We start from the raw sequence: 20063 nt of genomic DNA on the forward strand, positions 1-20063 counted from the left end.
TTGAATATTCAAGTTTTCAAAGCTTTAAAGGTATGAAGCCATATCTTTCATTTTAGAATGAAGATGCCAGCAGGCAATGCTAGCAAATGTGAGTGAGCTTAGAAAATATGGGTGATGTGGATGAAGTCACCACTGGATTCTAGAAATATTTCCAACAAGAACAGAAGAGACATCTTAGCATAACACTGACTTTTGAAGAACATTAAGGGTATTTAATTTCATCCGCCTAATATAAGGAGTTGAAATCAGAAGAAACATATGTAAGGATATCCTATGGTATTTTGTCCATAAAATAGATGACTTTTGCAAATTTTCATTGCTCTCTACTCTGTAGTGTTTTTAAACTTTGTCTTTAGGTGGGAGGGGTGAAGGTGTTACAGAATCATCTACTTAAATCTACCTTTCTGTGGGGCTGTCCCTTCTTGGGTCTGTGGTTCCGTATTCATTAGCATCTCCCTTAGTCACTGGTCTGGAACCTCCACAGGGACAGACACAGCAACCTTGGTGTTTCCCATGAGCTCAGTGTCGAGTGGGTGTTTGGCAAATGTGTCTACTGCAGGACCAAGGGGGGGTCCTTCTAGATCGCCTTCCATGGCTGGTACTGCTCCAAGTACTACATGTGGCAACAAAGGCATGAGGTCTGGTCTCAGTCCTGAGAAACACATCCAGTTAGGGACATGCAGAGCTAAGGCTCAAAGGCCTGTACTCGCTGAGCCAGTAATTCTTGTGCTGCTCATGTGTCTTCTTGCCTTTACTGTTGCACCAACCATGGAGGCTCCTGCCACCTGTGGGGCCCTATGTTTACCTGCATGAGGACAGGGGAATGCCTGGTAGAACAGATCCAGGTGGTCCTGAGCAGGGAAGGGATAGGTCTTTGACTGCATTTGCCCAAAATTAGAGGTGAGCACTCATCAGGGATCACACCCAGTCAGAGGGGCTGAAAGAAGCCCCAGGCTGGGCGTGGTGGGTCACACCTGTAATCCCAGCACTTTGGGAGGCCAAGGCGGGCAGATCATTTGAGGCAAGGAATTCAAGACCAGCCTGGCCAAGCCAGCGAAACCCCATCTCTACTAAAAATACTGAAAATTAGCCAGCCGTGGTGGTGCATGCCTGTAATCCTAGCTACTTGGGAGGCTGAGGCAAGAGAACTGCTTGAGCCCGGGGAGGTGGAGGTTGCAGTGAGCTGAGATCGTGCCACTGCATTCCAGCCTGGGTGAAAGAGGGAGACCCTGTCTCAAAAAAAGAAAAGAAACCCCAAACAAGAGGGAAGGTACTGTCCAGTGACAGGGGCCGCAGGAGGGGGCTGGAAATGGAGGGCAGGGGAGGAGGCAGGTGTGGGCCCCCCAGGCTTGGGACAGAGACAGTGAGCAGACTTCCAGAGGCCTTTCCTATTGGGGGCTGCAGCCTGGCTCTGCCCCAGCACACTCACGCAGCCCGGCCCAGCCTGGTGGGCACCACTCTCAGCCTGAGGGTGAAGACACTGAGGTGTCGCACCAAGAAACTTGTGGCCCCAATCTTATGGCCACTTGAGAAAGTCATTTATTCAAAGTCTTGCCCTAAACAAACAGGAAAATTTTGCCCTACCACTTGAAATACACACACACACGCACACACACACACACAATAAAGAACAAGGAAAAGAGAGAGGAGGAGAAGGGGAAGGAAGAGGAGAAAGAGAAACAGGAGACAAAATGGGGGGGCTCTGAACTTCTTGGCCCCCTCCTGAGTACCCCACTCCATGTGCCTGGGCACTCTTCCCACACCCACTTACAGCACAACTATAGGAACTTTAACGTTTCCCCGCTGAGTTCTATTTGGGAAATAGGAAGAGGCCAACATTTTAGAATACATATTACACAGAATGTTCTAGATAGAGATGGAGGTTTTGGTGCTGCCTGCAGAGCCTTGACATAGACACTCATAATTAGGAAAATACATCCATGTTGAAATTTCCCAAGTGCCGCCCCTGCCTAGGCTTCAACTTGAGTTTAGAAGGTATGTGATGTTTTAAACAGAGAGACCTGTTCAAATGTCAGATGAGGGATGACAGAAAAGGGGAAAGTGTCTATTGATAAAGAGGTACCCTCCATATCCTGAGCCCCTTGTTAGGAACTAGGAGGGGTCTGCAAATTCTATCATGCATTCTCTGGAGGCAAACCCAAAGTCCTGGTTTAGTCCTCTTACCTCCGTCCATGAGGTTGGCCCAGTAAATGACTCTGAACCCCTGGAGAATTCCATTCAAGGCTTCCTTGGAAAGTGTGGACCAGGATATTGATATGCTTTCTGGTGATGTTGCTATGGCTTGGACATTTTCAGGGGGGTAACTGGGCACTGAAATCAAATAATTAGAATCTGTAATAACTGTGGGTGGTTTATGAGCAAAGCAATACTGAAAAAGCAACATATTTTAATATTTCAATATGCAAGCAAAAAATTGCACTCAACCCCAAAATGAAAGAAAAAATAACAAAGATCACTTCTCTGGATAAATCTTATGATAACTCCGTACTCAGTAAAATATCATGAATCAATGCATATATTCTAATGGATTCCATAGTCTGTCTCTCTTTCCAACTTAGTTTCTTTACTTTTAGGACAGTTGTTGGGACTTGAGTTGTGTACCCTTCTTAATTTTATTGCCTGAGTAGAAAATCATTGTTTGTCTGATTTATTTCCCCCTTACTCTTGGAATTTACTTCTTTAAGTTGCATTTACTTTATAGAGTACAGTACCTCTGTATTTAGTAATATCTGGCATATAAACTGGAAGCTGAACCACTGTAAAGTGCTAAAAAGTAGAAATATAATCATAGGTTTCTCCTGTCTCATCCTCATCCCTTTCCCTAGAGGGAAGACAGACCATAGACGAGGAGACAGGTCAGAAGAATATTGAAAGTATTTTTAGTACTGAGCTTTTGTAAACCTTAAATGTTGGCGCTAGGAAGGGGGGTGCAAAATACTGGCTGAGACACGCATCTTAATGAAAAATGAGCATTGAAGCAAAAACAAAGGAATATTTAACGACTGTTGCAATTATGAAGATAGACAATTCCAGTGTTCAGGCTGCAAGTCATTGAAGACTCCTCTCCTCGCAAAAATTGTCAGAAAATACAGGTGCAAGTCCTATCTCCTTCCTGAAATCTGTGATCAAGGGCCGGGCGCGGTGGCTCACGCCTGTAATCCCAGCACTTTGGGAGGCGGAGGCAGGCAGATCACGAGGTCAGGAGATCGAGACAATCCTGGCTAACACGGTGAAACCCCGTCTCTACTAATAATACAAAAAATTAGCCGGGCGCGGTGGTGGGCGCCTGTAGTCCCAGCTACTCGGGAGGCTGAGGCAGGAGAATGGCGTGAACCCGGAAGGCGGAACTTGCAGTGAGCTGAGATCGCACCACTGCACTCCAGACTGGGAGAGAGAGCGAGACTCCGTCTCAAAAAAAAAAAAAAATCTATGATCAAATGGCTAACTGCACAAAGGGTAAATGTAGTGCCAGCTTCCTGCCTTCAAAGCTACCACTTATTGCTACAAATAACCCCATATCTTAACTTTCTGCCTAAAACACTGTGCCTCTGGATACCAGGGTTTTCTATTTTCAACCAGTACTGGAAATTTGAGCTTCTGGGTTATTCTCAGTGTCATGGTGGAAGGGGCTAATTAATTTATCTCGGCCGCTAGGGGGCGATCGATCACTGTGTGATCTGAAAATTCCTTTTCTCTGTGCTCAGAATGCTTGAAAATAGGAAGCAATAAAAAAAAAATAAATTAAAAAAGTTTCTTAACATTTGGGAGAAAGTTTTTTAACAAATAGCATTTCTGTATTCTCGTGAGACTTCTGCAGTAATAGAGAGAGCCTTGTTTTCACTCCAGAAAAGCCCAATTCTTGTACCCGAAATGAATGAGGAAGAGTCTGAAAAGGGAGGGACTTGCTGGCTTTGCAATCCAGCCCTGCCCCAGTGGGGCGAATCAGCAGGGTGGGCGAGGTCACGAGGGAAGGCTTTTCCACCCGAGACCCCAGGCCCTGCAGGTCACTGCAAAGTCGGGGGGCGGGGGAGTGCGAGGTTGGGGGAACCCCAGGGCAGACCCGAGGGAACCTTTACGGAGGGAAAAGCCACGACCAGGCCCCGGCCGAACCTACCATCCTCGAGAGTGGTGGTGATGATTTCCTGAGAAGAAGGCCCCGTGCCGGCCCGGTTACAGGCCTGCACCACCAGGCCGTACTGAGTGAACTTATTCAGGTTGTCCAGGGTGTAAACCTCACTGTCCCCGCTGGTGTCGACACTGATAATGTTGAATTGGAAGTTACCCCCAGTGCTGTACTCTCGGTAACCTATTTGGTAGCCACGGATAATCCCATTTTGCAAATGTTTCTTGGGAGCCTAAACAGGAGAGAAAAGAACACACTAAAGAAGTCTTGAGGTAGGACAAGAGCGAAATCAACGCCCACACCCACGTAGGAAAGCAGAAATAAAGTGGAGTCATCGCCACGATGCTGGGGGGCGGGGGGGGTGGTCCGGTAGCAGCCGCAAACCCACGTACAGTGCTTGGTCTGTGCCAGGCACCCTTCCTTTACCTGTGAATGCATCCGGCCCTCCCTGACCCTCTGAGCCATTGGACCATCAATGGACACAGGAGGTCACCTGACTATACATGGCAGGAGGGGAATCTGAACCTGGGTGTTGGGCCCCAGAGCCTGTGCTCTCATTCTGTCCTTCATGCTGTCCTGGTTGACTTGTCTAATTGGCGAGAAAGTGTCAAAATACAGATCATGTTTGTGGCATCTCCAGGTACGGTTACAACCGGGTGAGACTGACCCTCAGGCCTGCACCCAGCAAGGACTCTCGGGCTCGCTGCTGTGTGCCAGGCCTTGTTGCAGGCACCAGGGAACAGAATTGAGTTTGGAAATGTAAGAAAACAAAAGACCCCTGTCCTCATGGAGTTTACATTCTAAGGAAATATCCCAGAATCACGGTGTTTCCAGGTTGAAAACTGGCATGGGAAGGTGAGTGCACACCCTATAGGAAGGTAATTTCTTTCATGAAGCCCTGAGTCATTCTGGAATGATTTGGGGGTGATTAAATGTGGGGCAAGAGAGAGGCTGGTGCTAACTCCACCCTGCTGATGTGAAGATGGTCCACCAGGTCAGAGTAGGATTTAGGCTGATGTGCAGGACTCATTTAGAAACCAGAGCCTTTTCAAGAATGGTATAAGGCCGGGCACGGTGGCTCACACCTGTAATCCCACCACTTTGGGAGGCTGAGGCGGGCGGATCACTTGAGGTCAGGAGTTCAAGACCAGCCTCGCCAACATAGTGAAACCCCATCTCTACTAAAAATACAAAAATTAGCCAGGTATGGTGGTGGGTGTCTGTAGTCCCAGCTACCTGGGAGGCTAAAATGGGAGTATCACTTGAACCCGGGAGGCGGAGGTTGCAGTGAGTCGAGATTGCGCCACTGCACTCCAGCCTGGGTGACAGAACAAGACTCAGTCTCAAAAAAAAAGAAAAAAGAAAAAAAAGATATGCGAATGCCACCAAGATGAGGCTCTAGGGAATAAAGGTTTTGCATACTTTCAGGCAGTCAACAGATATGTGTGTTTATGTGTGTGCGTGTATGTATACATACACACATACATGTGTATGTATATATGTATACATGTACATATGTATGTATATACATATACACATAGACACATACATTTAAGTACAAACTATGGATCTAGATCTCTCAGGGCTCTGAAAGCTTTCTCCTTCCTGAAAGTGCTTACAATCGACCTGGAGAGAGGAAATAAGCACTTAAGAACCTGTAGAGAACTATGAAGTGTGGAAATGCATGGTAAAAAGGTGAAGGCCAGCAGGCATCTAGAAAGTGTGAGTGTGGGTGGTCTGAAGTGGTGGGAAGACTCAGAGCTCAGGTGGGCTTGACAGGCAGGGTGGGGGCGGGGCAGGGCTCAGAGAAGCGGAAGGAGGATGGGGTGAGTGGAGCCTGCCCAGGGGTGAGTCAGGAGGGAACGGACAGAGTGGAGCAAGACCTTGAAAACCTGCCAAATGTGACCGGGGGAGGGCAGACAATGAGAAGTCAGAAGAAGGTTTTGAGCTGATGAACAGCATTGATGGATCCAGCAAACACTTATGGATTGCCTAATAATAACTTCCCAGGGGATTCCATGCCTCAGGCTGTCATTAGTAGTAAGTCTGACTTATCCAAGAGCAGTAAAATCATTTTTATTTTTCACAGCAAGTTTCTCCATTTATGGTTTTCTCAGACTCCACTTGCTTTTCCCAACGGCCAATCTAATTTAGTATATTCATGGTGCCAGCAGGTGTCAGTGAAACAGTCGCGTAAACCATTTATTTACTTGTATCTGTTGGCTCGGAGTTAGATCCTGGTAGAAGAGCTCATACCTTTTTTATTATAAACAAATGTCTATGCTCCTCTGAATCCACAGATGTGCTGGCTTCTGCATTGATGAGCTATGGCTTTTCTCACTGTTTAGAAATAGATTTCAAGATTCTATGTTTTGAAAATTCAATTACTCTATGTGAAAATTGTTTTGCTGCAACCACTGAATTGCATTTATGTGACCTAATTAATAATCAAATTAATTTCCCTGTAAACGTCACCTATAAGTCAAATTTACCAACAAAGAGATTTCCCCTATTTTACATAGTGTTTTAATGTTAGCTATAGTGACCCAAATAAAATAATATTATTTTTTAAATAAGTTTACTTCCATTAAATATTCTAATTGTCCAACTGGCTCCCAGGGAGGCTTTAAGCCTCCCTAAGACAGCAAGTTGGATTCACAGTATGGGGGCTGTGGAGTCAGGTCAAGAAGAGTAGACAGTGAAGTCAAATGCCTGTGAGAAAGTGTTTTCATAGAGCCACCAATTTAGCTAAATCTTCCACAAGAATGAAGGGACCTGCTTGCTGACTTGTAGTTCCTCCAGTTTGGCGGGATTAATCCTACCTGTGATCTGTTTGTACAGGTAGAATGGAGAAATCTTCCCTTTTTTCCTCTCCATGGGTGAAAACACATCCTAACTAGCTTAAGTATAATAGACAACACAGGTGTTTTTGTTCTGTTCCATTTCAATATTTCGTTAAAAAGAAAAAGAAAATTCTTTACATTTTTCTTAGAAGAACTACATTTTAGTCCTGTGAGTTCTAAAATAAAGCTTATTTTTTCTTAGTTGATACATCTGCAAAATATTATGCGGAATAATTATCTCATTTTGTTTTATAATAAAAGTAAACAACCACCATTTCTATCCAATGCAATTCTATTCACATTTTGATGCATTTCAGTCTATTTATCTAAAGTAAAGTGTTTTGCCCCACATAGCTGTGTTTGTAGCCTGTACAATTTGGTGTCTGAGTTTTTCTTCTTCATTTAATATGCTATTATGATTATATTCCCATCTTTACTTCATAGTCTTTAAATATCATATTCCATCATATTGATGTTTTATTTTATTTAACCTTTTTTTATTTGTTGGGGATATTGTTGTTTCCAGGTTTATTTACTACCACAAATGCTATGTTAGACACCTTCACAATATAGTTTCTCTGTTTCTAAATTTATTTATTGAACTCAAGTCCCAGAAGTAGATGACTGTCTTATTTTTTAAGCCCATGTTTCAATTGGCTGTTAATGAGATAGGGCTTTTTTGGTTATTCTTCTTCCAGATGTGCAATAGAATACAGTAAGTTAAGGGATTATATCACAAGGAACAAACAAGAGAGCTCTCCTCTATTTTTCTTAATATTCCAATTTTGAAATGAAATATATTGAGTAGAGTTATGAGTTATTTGATGGTAGTAGTGTTTTTACATCTTTTTTTTTTCAAGGTGCTAATATGATCTACAGTTTTCATGCAGAATAAATTGTTGCACCTGAGGAAGAAGTGAGATGTGTTTCCTATAAAGGGAACATATACTTTCAGTTTCATAGCTTGCAGGTCCCCAAACTATAAGGTTTAAAAACAGACTTAAAAGGTAGTGGGAGAGGATGGGAGCAGCTGCCAGTGGTTGCGAGCTTTCTCTGTGGGGTGATGAAAATGTTTACAATTATGGCTACGGCTGCACATCTCTGTAAACATATGAAATACCACTGAATCATACACTTAAAATAGGGAATGCTATGGCATGCTAACTGTATCTCAATAAAGCTGTTTTTTACAAAGGTAGTGTGCTAACTCATCTCTAGGTTATCTTTCTATTTCAATTACAACACTAACTGGCACCTCCACCATGATGACCACCACCACCAATCAATGCTTACCACCTCTGCAGGTCACTGTCACCACTGCCAACATCAATGCCACTCCCTCAGGTCCCCCACACAGCCAAGCCACCACCATCACTACTACCATCTCTACCACCATCATCACTACCAGCTTCATCTCTGCCAAAAATACTGTGAACACCACCACCACCAGCAATAGCATCTCTACCACTGACATCACCAACATTACAACCACCAATATCAACATCACTGCCATAAAAATAACCTAATGGTAGAAGCACCTCTGTCACTTCTTCCAACTTTACCACCATATTTATCACAAACTTCACCAACAAACCACACTTCAACCTCCACTACTTCCATCATCATCCTTGATGTTACCACCATCACTGTCACCAAAAAGATGCTTCACTTCATCACTATCTCAAAACCAAAAACACTATCACCACCACCATCCATCACTCAATCACTATCCCAACACCAACAGAACTATCACCAAAACCATCCATCACTCCATTACTATTCCAATATTAACATCACTATCACCACAACTATCCATCACTCCATCACTATTTCAACACCAACAATGCTATCACCACAACCATCCATCACTCCATCACTATCCCAACACCAATGTCACTATCACCACAACCATCCATCACTTCATCACTATCCCAATACCAACACCACTGCCACCACCACCATCCATCACTCCATCACTATCCCAACACCAATGTCACTATCACCACAACCATCCATCACTTCATCACTATCCCAATACCACCATCACCATCACCACCACCATCCATCACTTCATCACTATCCCAATACCACCATCACTATCACCACCACCATCCATTACTTCTTCACTATCCCAACACCAACACCACTGCCACCACCACCATCCATCACTCCATCACTATCCCAACACCAACAGAACTATCACCAAAACCATCCATCACTCCATTACTATTCCAATATTAACATCACTATCACCACAACTATCCATCACTCCATCACTATTTCAACACCAACAATGCTATCACCACAACCATCCATCACTCCATCACTATCCCAACACCAATATCACTATCACCACAACCATCCATCACTTCATCACTATCCCAACACCAACACCACTGCCACCACCACCATCCATCACTCCATCACTATCCCAACACCAACACCACTGCCACCACCACCATCCATCACTCCATCACTATCCCAACACCAACACCACTGCCACCACCACCATCCATCACTCCATCACTATCGCGACACCAATACCACTGTCACAACCACCATCCATCACTCCATCACTATCCCAACACCAACACCACTGCCACCACCACCATCCATCACTCCATCACTATCCCAACACCAACAATGCTATCACCACAACCATCCATCACTCCATCACTATCCCAACACCAATATCACTATCACCACAACCATCCATCACTTCATCACTATCCCAATACCAATGTCACTATCACCACAACCATCCATCACTTCATCACTATCCCAACACCACCATCACTATCACCACCACCATCCATTACTTCTTCACTATCCCAACACCAACACCACTGCCACCACCACCATCCATCACTCCATCACTATCCCAACACCAACATGAATGCCAACACAATGACCACTACAACTACTACCACCTCTACCACCTCCACTTCCACTTACTGAACACTGTTTTTTTTCCCATTGTAATTGGTGCTTTATGTATATTATTTCATTTTCTTTCCCACAAAAACCCCACACAGTATAAGTATGCTTCTTTACAGATGAAGAAACAAAAGGTCAAATACTTTAAAACAACTATCTCAAGGCAAGTACAGGGTAGGAATTCTCCAAAGTTGTATTTGGTATTAACCACTCATAGAGCCTCAGAGAACTTTTCACCCTTTTGCAAAGTTTGTTAGTTTTGTAAAGTAATAGTATACATGGCGTTTCTAATCAGAGGAAAATTTAATAGATCACATGAAGAGAAATTTGTATATTTTTATGCATAAAAGCAAGCAAAAATTCTTACTCTATCAGGGAAAGTTTAAGTTACTTTATTAATTTGTAGATAGACTAGTCAGATTGAAATTTAGAAATGTATTTAAATTAAAGAAATCCTTGTGGATGTATTTTAAAACAACCTCTGAAAAAAATCCATAAATGTAGGGATTTTGTATATTAAGTGTAAGAAATGTTAGGGCCTGTGGTTCAGGTTTTCGAAAATAACACTAGAGGCTCACTCTGAGTTATGGACAAGTTAGTAGGAGTGGAAGGTGTGCTTAGTGGAGACACTTGAATCCATTTGTCTGGCAGTGGGCTTCATATTCCCAAGGCAAATTAGTGCATAAGATCCTTTACTGGAAAATTGTTTTGAATGATGCTTTAGACATCTTTGCTTGGAGCATGTGTCTACTTGGAACAAAGGGAGATGGTTTTCTGGGGTATAGAGAATACATCCTTATAGGGAAATGATCTTTAGAACACTGTATTAAGGTTGTTAATTAGCACTGTAGAACAATTGATACATGGGTGGAAATAATGGTTCACTTTCATGAAACTCAGTGAATGAGGTTAATGGTGGGGTAAGAAGACAAGGAAAACAAGAAATCAGGTAGGCATCTGGAAACATATTTTGAATCTGAGTTGCATAATATTGGATAAGACAAATTTCCTAGGAAACCACTTTGACCATGCCTCTTTGATCTCTGTCTCCCTATCTCAGTAGTACCTGTTGTGAGATCTGATCGCTGCCTGATCTCTCAAGACTAATGCCTCCTGGGTGTTGCTTGCTCACCTGGGTTCCTCTCTGACTGCCTGAAAGGGGGTGGGGATCCCAACTCTCTTACATATTCCCACCTTATAAAAGCTGTTGTCAAAAAATGTTCTTCCTTCTTCTTTCAACGAATACCCCCTCTACTCCTCTGGAGGCCAGCTCAGCTACCAGCTCACCAGGGCTCTTCCCTAGACCACTCCCACCAAGAAGCCTTCTCCCTCCCTGGTCTCCATTGGCATTCACTGATCACTTCCACCTCCTCTGGTGGCCACCATTCTTGATGAAACATGTGGTTTCAAAGAATGTCATTGCAAGCTCTAGAATGCAAGGAACCCTACAGAATGAAATCTCACTTACTACTTCCCCCTGTCTAAATTGGGGCTTCAAGACTGTGGATGTTCTCAGAAGATATTCTTGCAGATGGAGAAGAGAATGGTTTTGAACACACATGAGGTGCAAAAAAAGAGGTGGGTAAGAATGATCACAGGTACAGGTTTATAATCTAACTGGGTAAAGGACTGATAGCAAGGGTATGAAGTCAGAAGAAATTCCTTGACTGCAGACACATGGTTTAGCTGTTGAAGAGAAGCCTGGCTTAGCCACTACAGAAGTGGAGAACTCAGCAGTCCAGTGTGACAGCCGGGAAGGGTGGATTCAAGCTGAGAGTTGGCTTCTGCGCTGGGACTTAGCCTGTTGGCCTACACAGAAGGATGACAGGTTGAGGCAGGATTTGGAGGGGTTGAGCTTCATTGCCCAGGCCCCACCAGGGATGAAAATAGCTTCTGATGAGCCAATTTATTTGGACACTGTCATTCATTTTTTTTCCTTCTTAAAAGAAGGATTCCAGAAAGAGAATTTACTCACTTACTCAGTCAGCCGGTGGGTTACATGTTTTTATGATGATGGACCTGCAGATTTACAGCAAATCTCACCTGGTAACCAGTCATCTTAAGACAAATTAAAGGAGTCCTTTGAAAACTAAGCATATGGAAAAAAACAAAAGACAAACAAAAAAACTAAGGGCTCCCTTCTATTCCTATTTAAGAACTCAATAAAACAAGGCCCTTTCCACAGGGGAAAATGTTGAAATTTAGAAATGTGTTTAAATTAAAGAAATCCTTGAGGATGTATTTACAAACAACTGACTTCTTTCCTAAGTGAGTGCTTTCTGTTTGCCTCTTCTCAAATCCCTTTGAACGCAGTGCAAATCTAAGAGAAGGTTATGCCTGCTCCTTGTTAGGTTTTTCACACAGAGATTGTTTTTCCCATGTTGAACTTTACTCCCCCATTCATTTGCCTTTGGATTCAGTAATGATCCTGATTTCTTCTCATTTCTTTCATTTATCTGCCATCTGTGGAATACTCTCTCCCCTTTCCTAGCCTGGCAGGTTTTTTCTCCTGTAGTCCTCCTAAACAGCCTTCTTTCATCCTCCCAGATGCCCTTTCTCCAGCTTCCAAATCCCTCCCAACCTCCACTTCCTTTAAGAAAGCTTCTCTTTTGATCTCCATGACAACAGTCACACCGTGTCAATGTATTTGCACGGTGTGCAAGTGACTTATTTTATATGTCCTTCCCAATCAGTCGGCTGCAAGCCGCCTGTGGCAGATGCATCATCCTTTAAAGGGACAGTAAAACAGTAGATGTGCAAATGCTCACCGCACCTGCCTGGATGTGAATGATTAGAACGGGCATCTCTTGTGCTGAAGACCACCAGCCATGTTCTGTTTCCCTCCTGCCTCCCGCCCCCTTCCCATTGAAAGGAAATGGTCTTTGCTGGATGTGCAGAATTCATCTGTTGGCTGGAGTCTGCTAAAAGCCTCACCGCAGAATTTCACATTTGAAGAATGCTGCCTTTCTCAGGCATGTTGAATAATTTAGTTGGGAAATGAATTGAACATTTTCTTTTTAGATTCCTCCAAATCCACTTAAAATGTAATCTATCCTCATTTCCCTTATGTGACAAGTTGGGTGGACAGTCTTTTTCATCTTTGTGCATTTTCTGCAGCCTCCCCTTACCTGCTTTCTGACATAAACAGTAGCCACTCCATAAGCTTGCTCAGTGAATGGGTGCATCACATTGAACAAACCTTAACTGGGTATCTGTTCTACACAAGGCATGGCACACCAGGGACACCTACGAGTGAATCAGTGTTCAGAATACTGCGTGATACTTGTAGCGCTGAAGGTTTGCCCAGGGTACTGTGGAGGGGCAAATCGGGGTCAGAAGGATTGCCAGAGAAGAGCACACTTCACCTGAGCTAAAGGGTGACTGGACATTGCCTTGGAGGGTACAATGCTGTCACCAAAGCAACTGGCATACACAGCTGCACCCAGGTGCAAGGATAGAAGACGCCCAGGAATGGAGAGAGGCTCAAGGGACTCTGGGGTGAGGTATCCATGGTGATTACAGGGGTGGGGGATGGTACAAGCACAGATGAAGTAGGGACATATCTATGGGACAGAACCTATGGAGCCTGTATGTAGTGGTATGGTGCACTACCAGCAACATCCACATCATCTGGAAAACTGTTAGAGCTGCAAGAACTGGGGACCAACTCAGAGTTCCTGAATCAGGAATAAATTCTGGGGGTGGAGGCTGGTGAGGTGTGTTTTAAAAAGCCCTCCAGGGGATACCAGTGCTCCCTGAGTCTGAGAATCACTGTTGTTATCACTGCGAGTCACTCTGTGATTTAGATTTGGCTTTGTTGGGAGAGACTATTTAGTTAAAAAGCAGCAACTATGCATTCCCCCATTTCTCAGGTTAGCCAGTAGCCCATTTTCCTGGTTCTTGGCCGAACAAAAGGGAATAAACGCACATAAAACTGTTAGACCTTCCTGGTCTTGGGAGTAATTTAAAGATCTACCTTACTCAGCACTAAAGGGATTCTGCTTTACAATAGGTGTAGGGGTGGTGTGAGAACCAGCTGGCTATCTTGGTCCATGGACAATGGATTTTGAGGGAGCTACGTCAGGTCGAGGAGATCTCTTACATTATTGCCTCAAATAATTCCTTTCCTTTCCTCTCCTCTCTCCTTTCTTTCCTCTCCTTTCTCCTTCCTTCCCTCTTTTTCTTTTCTCTTTTTCTTTCTTTTTCACAGGGTCTCACTCTGTCACCCATGCTGGAGTGCAGTGGTGGGATCATGGCTCACTGCAGCCTCAACCTCCCCAGGCTCAAATAATCCTTCCACCTCAGCCTCCTGAGTACCTGGGATCACAGGCATGCCACCATACCCGGCAAATTTTTGAACTTTTTTGTAGAGATGGGTTTTTGCCATGTTGCCCAGGCTGGTCTCCAACTCCTGAGCTTAAATAATCTGCCCAACTCAGCCTCCCAAAGTGCTGGGATTACCAGCAATGAACCACTGCTTCTGGCCTCAAATGATATCTTTGTTCATATATCTCTCCTTAGAGTTGCACTGTATTAAATACAGTATCTGTGTCCTAGGTCTCATAATGGGTAGATGTATGGCCACGTGACTGGCTCCCCCAAAGTCATTATCTTTTGAGTAGCTAGGAAAGGATGAGATGTCCACATTTCATGAAATAGAAAAGGGCCACATGACCTGATAATGAGACACTGCTTAGAACAAAGGGGCTATGCAATTTCGGTTTGAGAAATAAATGATAAATGACAGATTATTTGAAATAGGCACTGTCTTGAGAGCCAAGAATGTTACTTGCAGGCTGCAGCTGCCATATTCTAGTCAGACTTGGCAGCTGAGGAGGAAAGAGTGGCCAAGGTGTATGTGGGCTTTGCCTTGAGACATAAATGCAGAATGCTAGAAATAGATTGATAATTTTATGACATGGAATTGAGGTTAACTACTGCAAAGCAAACTCCATTTATTCCATTTCTAAAGCGTAGGACAGCTTCCGCTTTATTCATCCAGCCAACAAACACCTGTGAGATAGCTCCTCTTGCTGGGACACTCCCTTTTTGAATTCTGTTGTTCCTCATACATCACACCACCTGCTAACCACAGTTAACATTTCCTACCAGCCACAGAGGCCTATCAGTGCTCTCTGCCAAGGACCACACAAGGGCGTTCGGGCTTTGCTTCCTATGAATCAGCTCTGAGGGCTGGCCTCTGGGAATGCCCCCACCTAGCTCCCGCGCCCAACAATGGGGACCTAGAGGGTGCACTCTGATGCAAAAGAGGGGGTATGCTAGTCTGTGAGCTTAAGGCTGGGCCCCAACTATTTAGCGGTGGCTGAGTGAACTCAAAGGGCTTTGGCCTACCACACACGCGCCTGGAAGGCCCAACCCAGAGTAGCCCCTCTGCAGGTAGTGGAGGCCCCTGTAACGGCAGTGTGGCCAAGGAGGGCAGGGCAGGGGCCCGAGAAAGGCCAGAGATAAGGGAGGGAGGGGCACCCCAACTCCAATCTGATAAACAAGCACAAGAGGCAGGATTTCAAAGGCATGGTCATGGGGCCATGAAAAATGCTCAGAAGTAGTTTTGCGGGGTGGCAGAAGAGAGTGTCTGATTCTGGAAGCTTTGTAAGACAGCACCAGTGGAGGGCCAATCATGATCCAACACTGCTGGTAAAGAGGTCAGTTGGGCAGGGGTGGAGCTGAGTGAGATGAAGGCACATCCACATTCACCTCTCACCCCAACAAACCACCGGGTCTGCATGCTCTGGAGGCATCCTGGATGTCTTGATGAGAAAAGACAGGAAAAGAGGGTGAAGAAGAATCTTCCTCGGGACCAAACAGGCCCTTTCCACTGGGGAGGGCAGGGCGTGGGAAGCTGGAGGCCAAGGCAGGGAGCCAAGCCAGGAGTCACCCCGGCCAGTGCTCTGACATGCACACAAGGCAGCCTCTGTCTACCTTGTAGGTCCTTAAACTGGAACTGCCTCCATTTCCCTCCCACCCTATATATAATATAATTTATATTTGATAATATAAATTAAAGAATAACTAAGAGAACCCTTAAGTGATGTAGGAGGAGAGGATAAGTGTGGAGACAAACTGAGTCCTGGAATCCACAGGGATGAGGCTGAGAGCCAGTAGTGGGTGAGAGTGACCCTGGGCTGGAAGGGACACACAGATGGGAATGGCACTGCCAGGAGGCAGGTGGAAGCTGTGACAGTCAAACTAAGACAGACAGACCAACAGAGAGGGAGAGATAGAGAGAGAGAGAGAGAGAGACAGAGAGAGAGAGAGAAAGGGACTTGTAAAGGAGTAAGTGGCATCAGTCACATGCAGGGTTGTTGCAGCCTTTGTCATTTTTGCTAAGTATCTGTCCAGAAGAACCAAAGAAGATCCAGGTCTCAGAAGGAGCCTGCCCACTGAAAGGTGAGCTTTAACTTTACAACTGGAAGGAATTCCTGAGTGCTTTACATCTGTGCCAAAAGAACCAATGAACCAGAAGCCATTTTTGAGTGGGGCACTGCTATAAAGCTACCTGAAAATATGGAAGTAACTTTGGAACTGGGTAATGGGCTGAGGTTGGAAGAGTGTTGAGGGCTCAGAAGAAGACAGGAAGATGAGGGAAAGTTTGGAACTTCCCAGAGACTTGTTAAATTGTTATGATCACAATGGTGGTAGTGATATGGGCAATGAAGTCCAGGCTGAGGAGTTCTAAGACGAGATGAGGAACTTATTGGGAACTAGAGCAAAGGTCACTTTTGTTATGCATTAGCAAAGAGGTTGGAGGCATTGTGCCCCTACCCCAAAGATCTGTGGCTCTTTGAACTTGAGAGTCATGATTTAGCATATATCATATATGGCGGGAGGGGCTAGCCTTGTCTCAGATGAGACTTTTTCAACTGGATGTGGCTCCCTTTCGAGAGATCATCTCAATCCAGGAAATAAGGGTTGACAAACTGGTCCCTGCTTCAGATCTGTTTGGTCACTTGTTTTTATGTGGCTCTTAGCTAACAGTAGCTTCTTGTTGTTGCTTACATTTTTAAATGATTGAAAAAAATTGAAAGAGGAAGAATATTTTGTCATGTGAAAATTATGTGAACTTCAAATTTCACCTTTCCTAGGTAAAGTCTTACTGGAGCCCAACTGTCTTCACTCATTCACGCATGGACTGCAGCTGCACCTATGCAGCAGCATTGAGCAGTTAAGACTGAGACTGCAGGGCCTACAAAGCTGAAAATATCTGCTCTCTGGCCCATTAGAGAAACAGTTTGCAGACTCGTACAGGACAGTGCTGTGGACAGAACCAGCATGTGAGGTAGAACTCACTGGGTGTACTGCAGGTTCAAGGCAGGGTGGGGAGGAGAGAGGGGAGAAAGGTTGACAGGAGAGGCACTACCAAGAAAGGAGTGTTGGAGAAAGGCCTGGGCTCTGCCCAGTGTTGGTTAGAGTTTGTTACTCTCCTTTTATCCTTGCTCCAGTGGATAGTTCTAACTTGTGTTCTATCAGAAGATAAGGAATAGTAATGTCTGCATTAACAATGGAGCTCTGGTCCTGGATTCAGTATCTGCCCTCTATAGCTCAGTGGGGATTAAGGGGAGGATGGCATTCTTTCTGTAGAGCTAGACTTTGTCTCTCTTTCCTTTTCTTTCTTTTTCTTTTCTTTCTTTCTTTCTTTTTTTTTTTTTTTTTTTTTTCCTGAGACAGAGTCTCGCCTTGTCACCCAGGCTGGAGTGCATTGGTGCCATCTCAGCTGGCTGCAGCCTCGACCTCCCGGGCTCAAGTGATTCTCCCTCCAGAGTAGCTGGGACCACAGGCACACACCACCACACCCAGCTATTTTTTTTCTTTTGATAGAGATGAGGTCTCACTATGTTGCCCAGGCTGGTCTTAAACCCGTGGGCTCAAGCAATCCTCCCAATTCAGCCTTTCAAAGTGCTAGGGTTATAGATGTGAGCCACCATGCCTAGCCTCTTATCTATTTTTGGGTAATGAAAAGCTTTAGCCTTGACTAAAGGGAATTTTAGACATCAACATGCATGAATAGGTATTTGGGAGGAGAATATTGAAAAAGTTGTCTATGCTAGGCACAGTGGCTCATGCCTGTAATCACAGCACATTAGGAGGCTGAGGCAGGAGGACCGTTGCAGGTCAGGAATTTGAGACCAGCCTGGGCAACATAGTGAGACCTTGTCTCTACAAAAATCAAAAAGTTAACTGGGCATGGTGATGGTGGTATGCACTTGTAGTCCCAGCTACTCAGGAGGCTGAGGTAGGAGGATCACATGAGCCTGGGAGGTCAAGGTTGCAGTGAGCCGAGATGGTGCCACTACGATGCATTCAGCCTGGGTGGTAGAGTGAGACCCTGTCTCAAAACAAAAACAAAAACAAAAACAAAAAACAAAAGAAAAGAAACAGTTGTCCAATAGGCTACGGTATGTTCCCTGTTAGCAATGTGCCAGAAGCATTCAGACCAAGGGCCCCTGTGAACACTCTGGCTTATGTTGGGGGGAAACACTCCCCAAGTCCAGATGCAACACATGCCACAGATTCCACACGGGCCCACAGGAGCAACACAGGCACTCCCTGAATCACACTCTCCTTCAGTGGGAAGTCTTGTTTCCTAAATTCACTAAGGGTCTGCCACCTAAATTCTTCTGTTATTTATAGAAAAACAAACCTTGTTTCCAACTTCAAATTGTTACTGGCAGGGAAAACAAGAAGGTAAAATGGTTTTATTTCTTATATGTCTATAATTACTCAAAGCACAAAGTACTTTTATTTTTGGTCTCAACTTAAATTTTTCAAAAGAACAGGAAGAGTTTATTATAGGAATTGAAAGAATTTAAAGTAGCTTTCAGAGTTTTTAATACAATGAAGAGTTTGGCTTTAAAAATGTTATAGGCTATCTTGAAATAGAGTTTGTTACATCTTAGTGCATTAACTTAAATGTATTTGAACTAGTGAAATATGTTTGAAGGCACACATTGTGTTTTTCTGTCTTGCTTCATGCTACCTTGAAAATAGTCTGGAAAATAGCTGTGCTAGGGCAGCTAATTCATGCCCTCCTGGCTGGGGTTCTTCCTGTGATGGACCCTAACCAACTTCGTCCAGCCTAGTTGTCATAATAATAACAATAAAACTAATGTCATATTTCTTCCCTTGCCTTAGGAGAGGGGTCCATGACATAGCAGATGTCATTTGATGATGTCTGTGTAATTCTTGATTGGATATATGTTTTCCTTTGATTTTTCATTCTAATATCTGTGCCCTGTTTACTAACTTATCTATCTCATTTGATTTCTCTGAAAAGATGGGAAATGTCATCAGCAAGATGGCTTAAGGACTGCTGTCTGAGGAAATTCAGCACATTAAACAGTGTATATCCACCTATGCACTCCCTGTGTGGATGGCATCCATACATTCATAATGCTCAATGCCATATTCACTTTAGCTTGATTTTCCGATTTGTTCTCTGTGAAAAGCAGAGTTAGGATTATATGAGAACCGATAAAACTGTCTAAGATGGTCTTCTGAATACTTTTATTAAATTACTACCTATCCATCTATTTTTAAAAATTAATTAATGAAATTTTTGAGATGAGTCTTGCTCTGCCACTCAGGCTGGAGTGCAATTGAGCAATCTTGGCTCACTGCAGCCTCTGCCTCCTAGCGTTCAAGGAATTCTTCTGCCTCAACCTCACGAGTAGCTGTGACTATAGGCATGAGCCATCATGCCTGGCTAATTTTTGTATTTTTAATAGAGATAGGGTTTCACCATGTTGGCCAGGCTGGTCTCGAACTCCTGATGTTAAGTGATCTGCCCGCCTTGGCTTCCCGAAATGCTGGGATTACAGGCATGTGCCACTGTGCCCGACCCTATCCATCTATTATTAGGTTATTGAAAATAAACTTCTACTTTTTGTTGGGAAAATTTCACAATATTTACATTTATTGGGAGATATTTGCCATCAGAAATGGCAGTGCTGTCCAGAGCCATTGGTGGGGTGGGCAGAATCAGCATCTAGGATAGGGATCAAAATTGGGGTTGTTAATCAAGGGACCACCTTATGGATTCCAGAGTGGACCCACATCCGTTATCCTCTGTGGCTATGAAGTCAGCACTGGGAGGTGAGGAGAGAGGAGAATGCGTCATTAAA

General features: G+C 44.2%; 1 protein-coding gene across 2 annotated transcripts in view; it reads right to left on the reverse strand.

Moving 5' to 3' along the window:
• Window positions 1-20063, reverse strand: part of DSCAM (DS cell adhesion molecule) — an 826557-nt gene that overhangs the window by 113743 nt on the left and 692751 nt on the right. For both annotated transcript variants that reach the window (XM_024239402.3, XM_054542559.2), the window contains exons 17-18: window positions 4136-4376; window positions 2185-2331 (exon numbers count right to left, since the gene is read on the reverse strand). In XM_024239402.3, coding sequence (XP_024095170.1) covers window positions 2185-2331; window positions 4136-4376 — 388 coding nt within the window. The remainder of the gene's footprint in view (window positions 1-2184; window positions 2332-4135; window positions 4377-20063) is intronic.

Source organism: Pongo abelii, chromosome 22 (genome assembly GCF_028885655.2).
Source record: "Pongo abelii isolate AG06213 chromosome 22, NHGRI_mPonAbe1-v2.0_pri, whole genome shotgun sequence".
NCBI lineage: Eukaryota > Metazoa > Chordata > Mammalia > Primates > Hominidae > Pongo > Pongo abelii.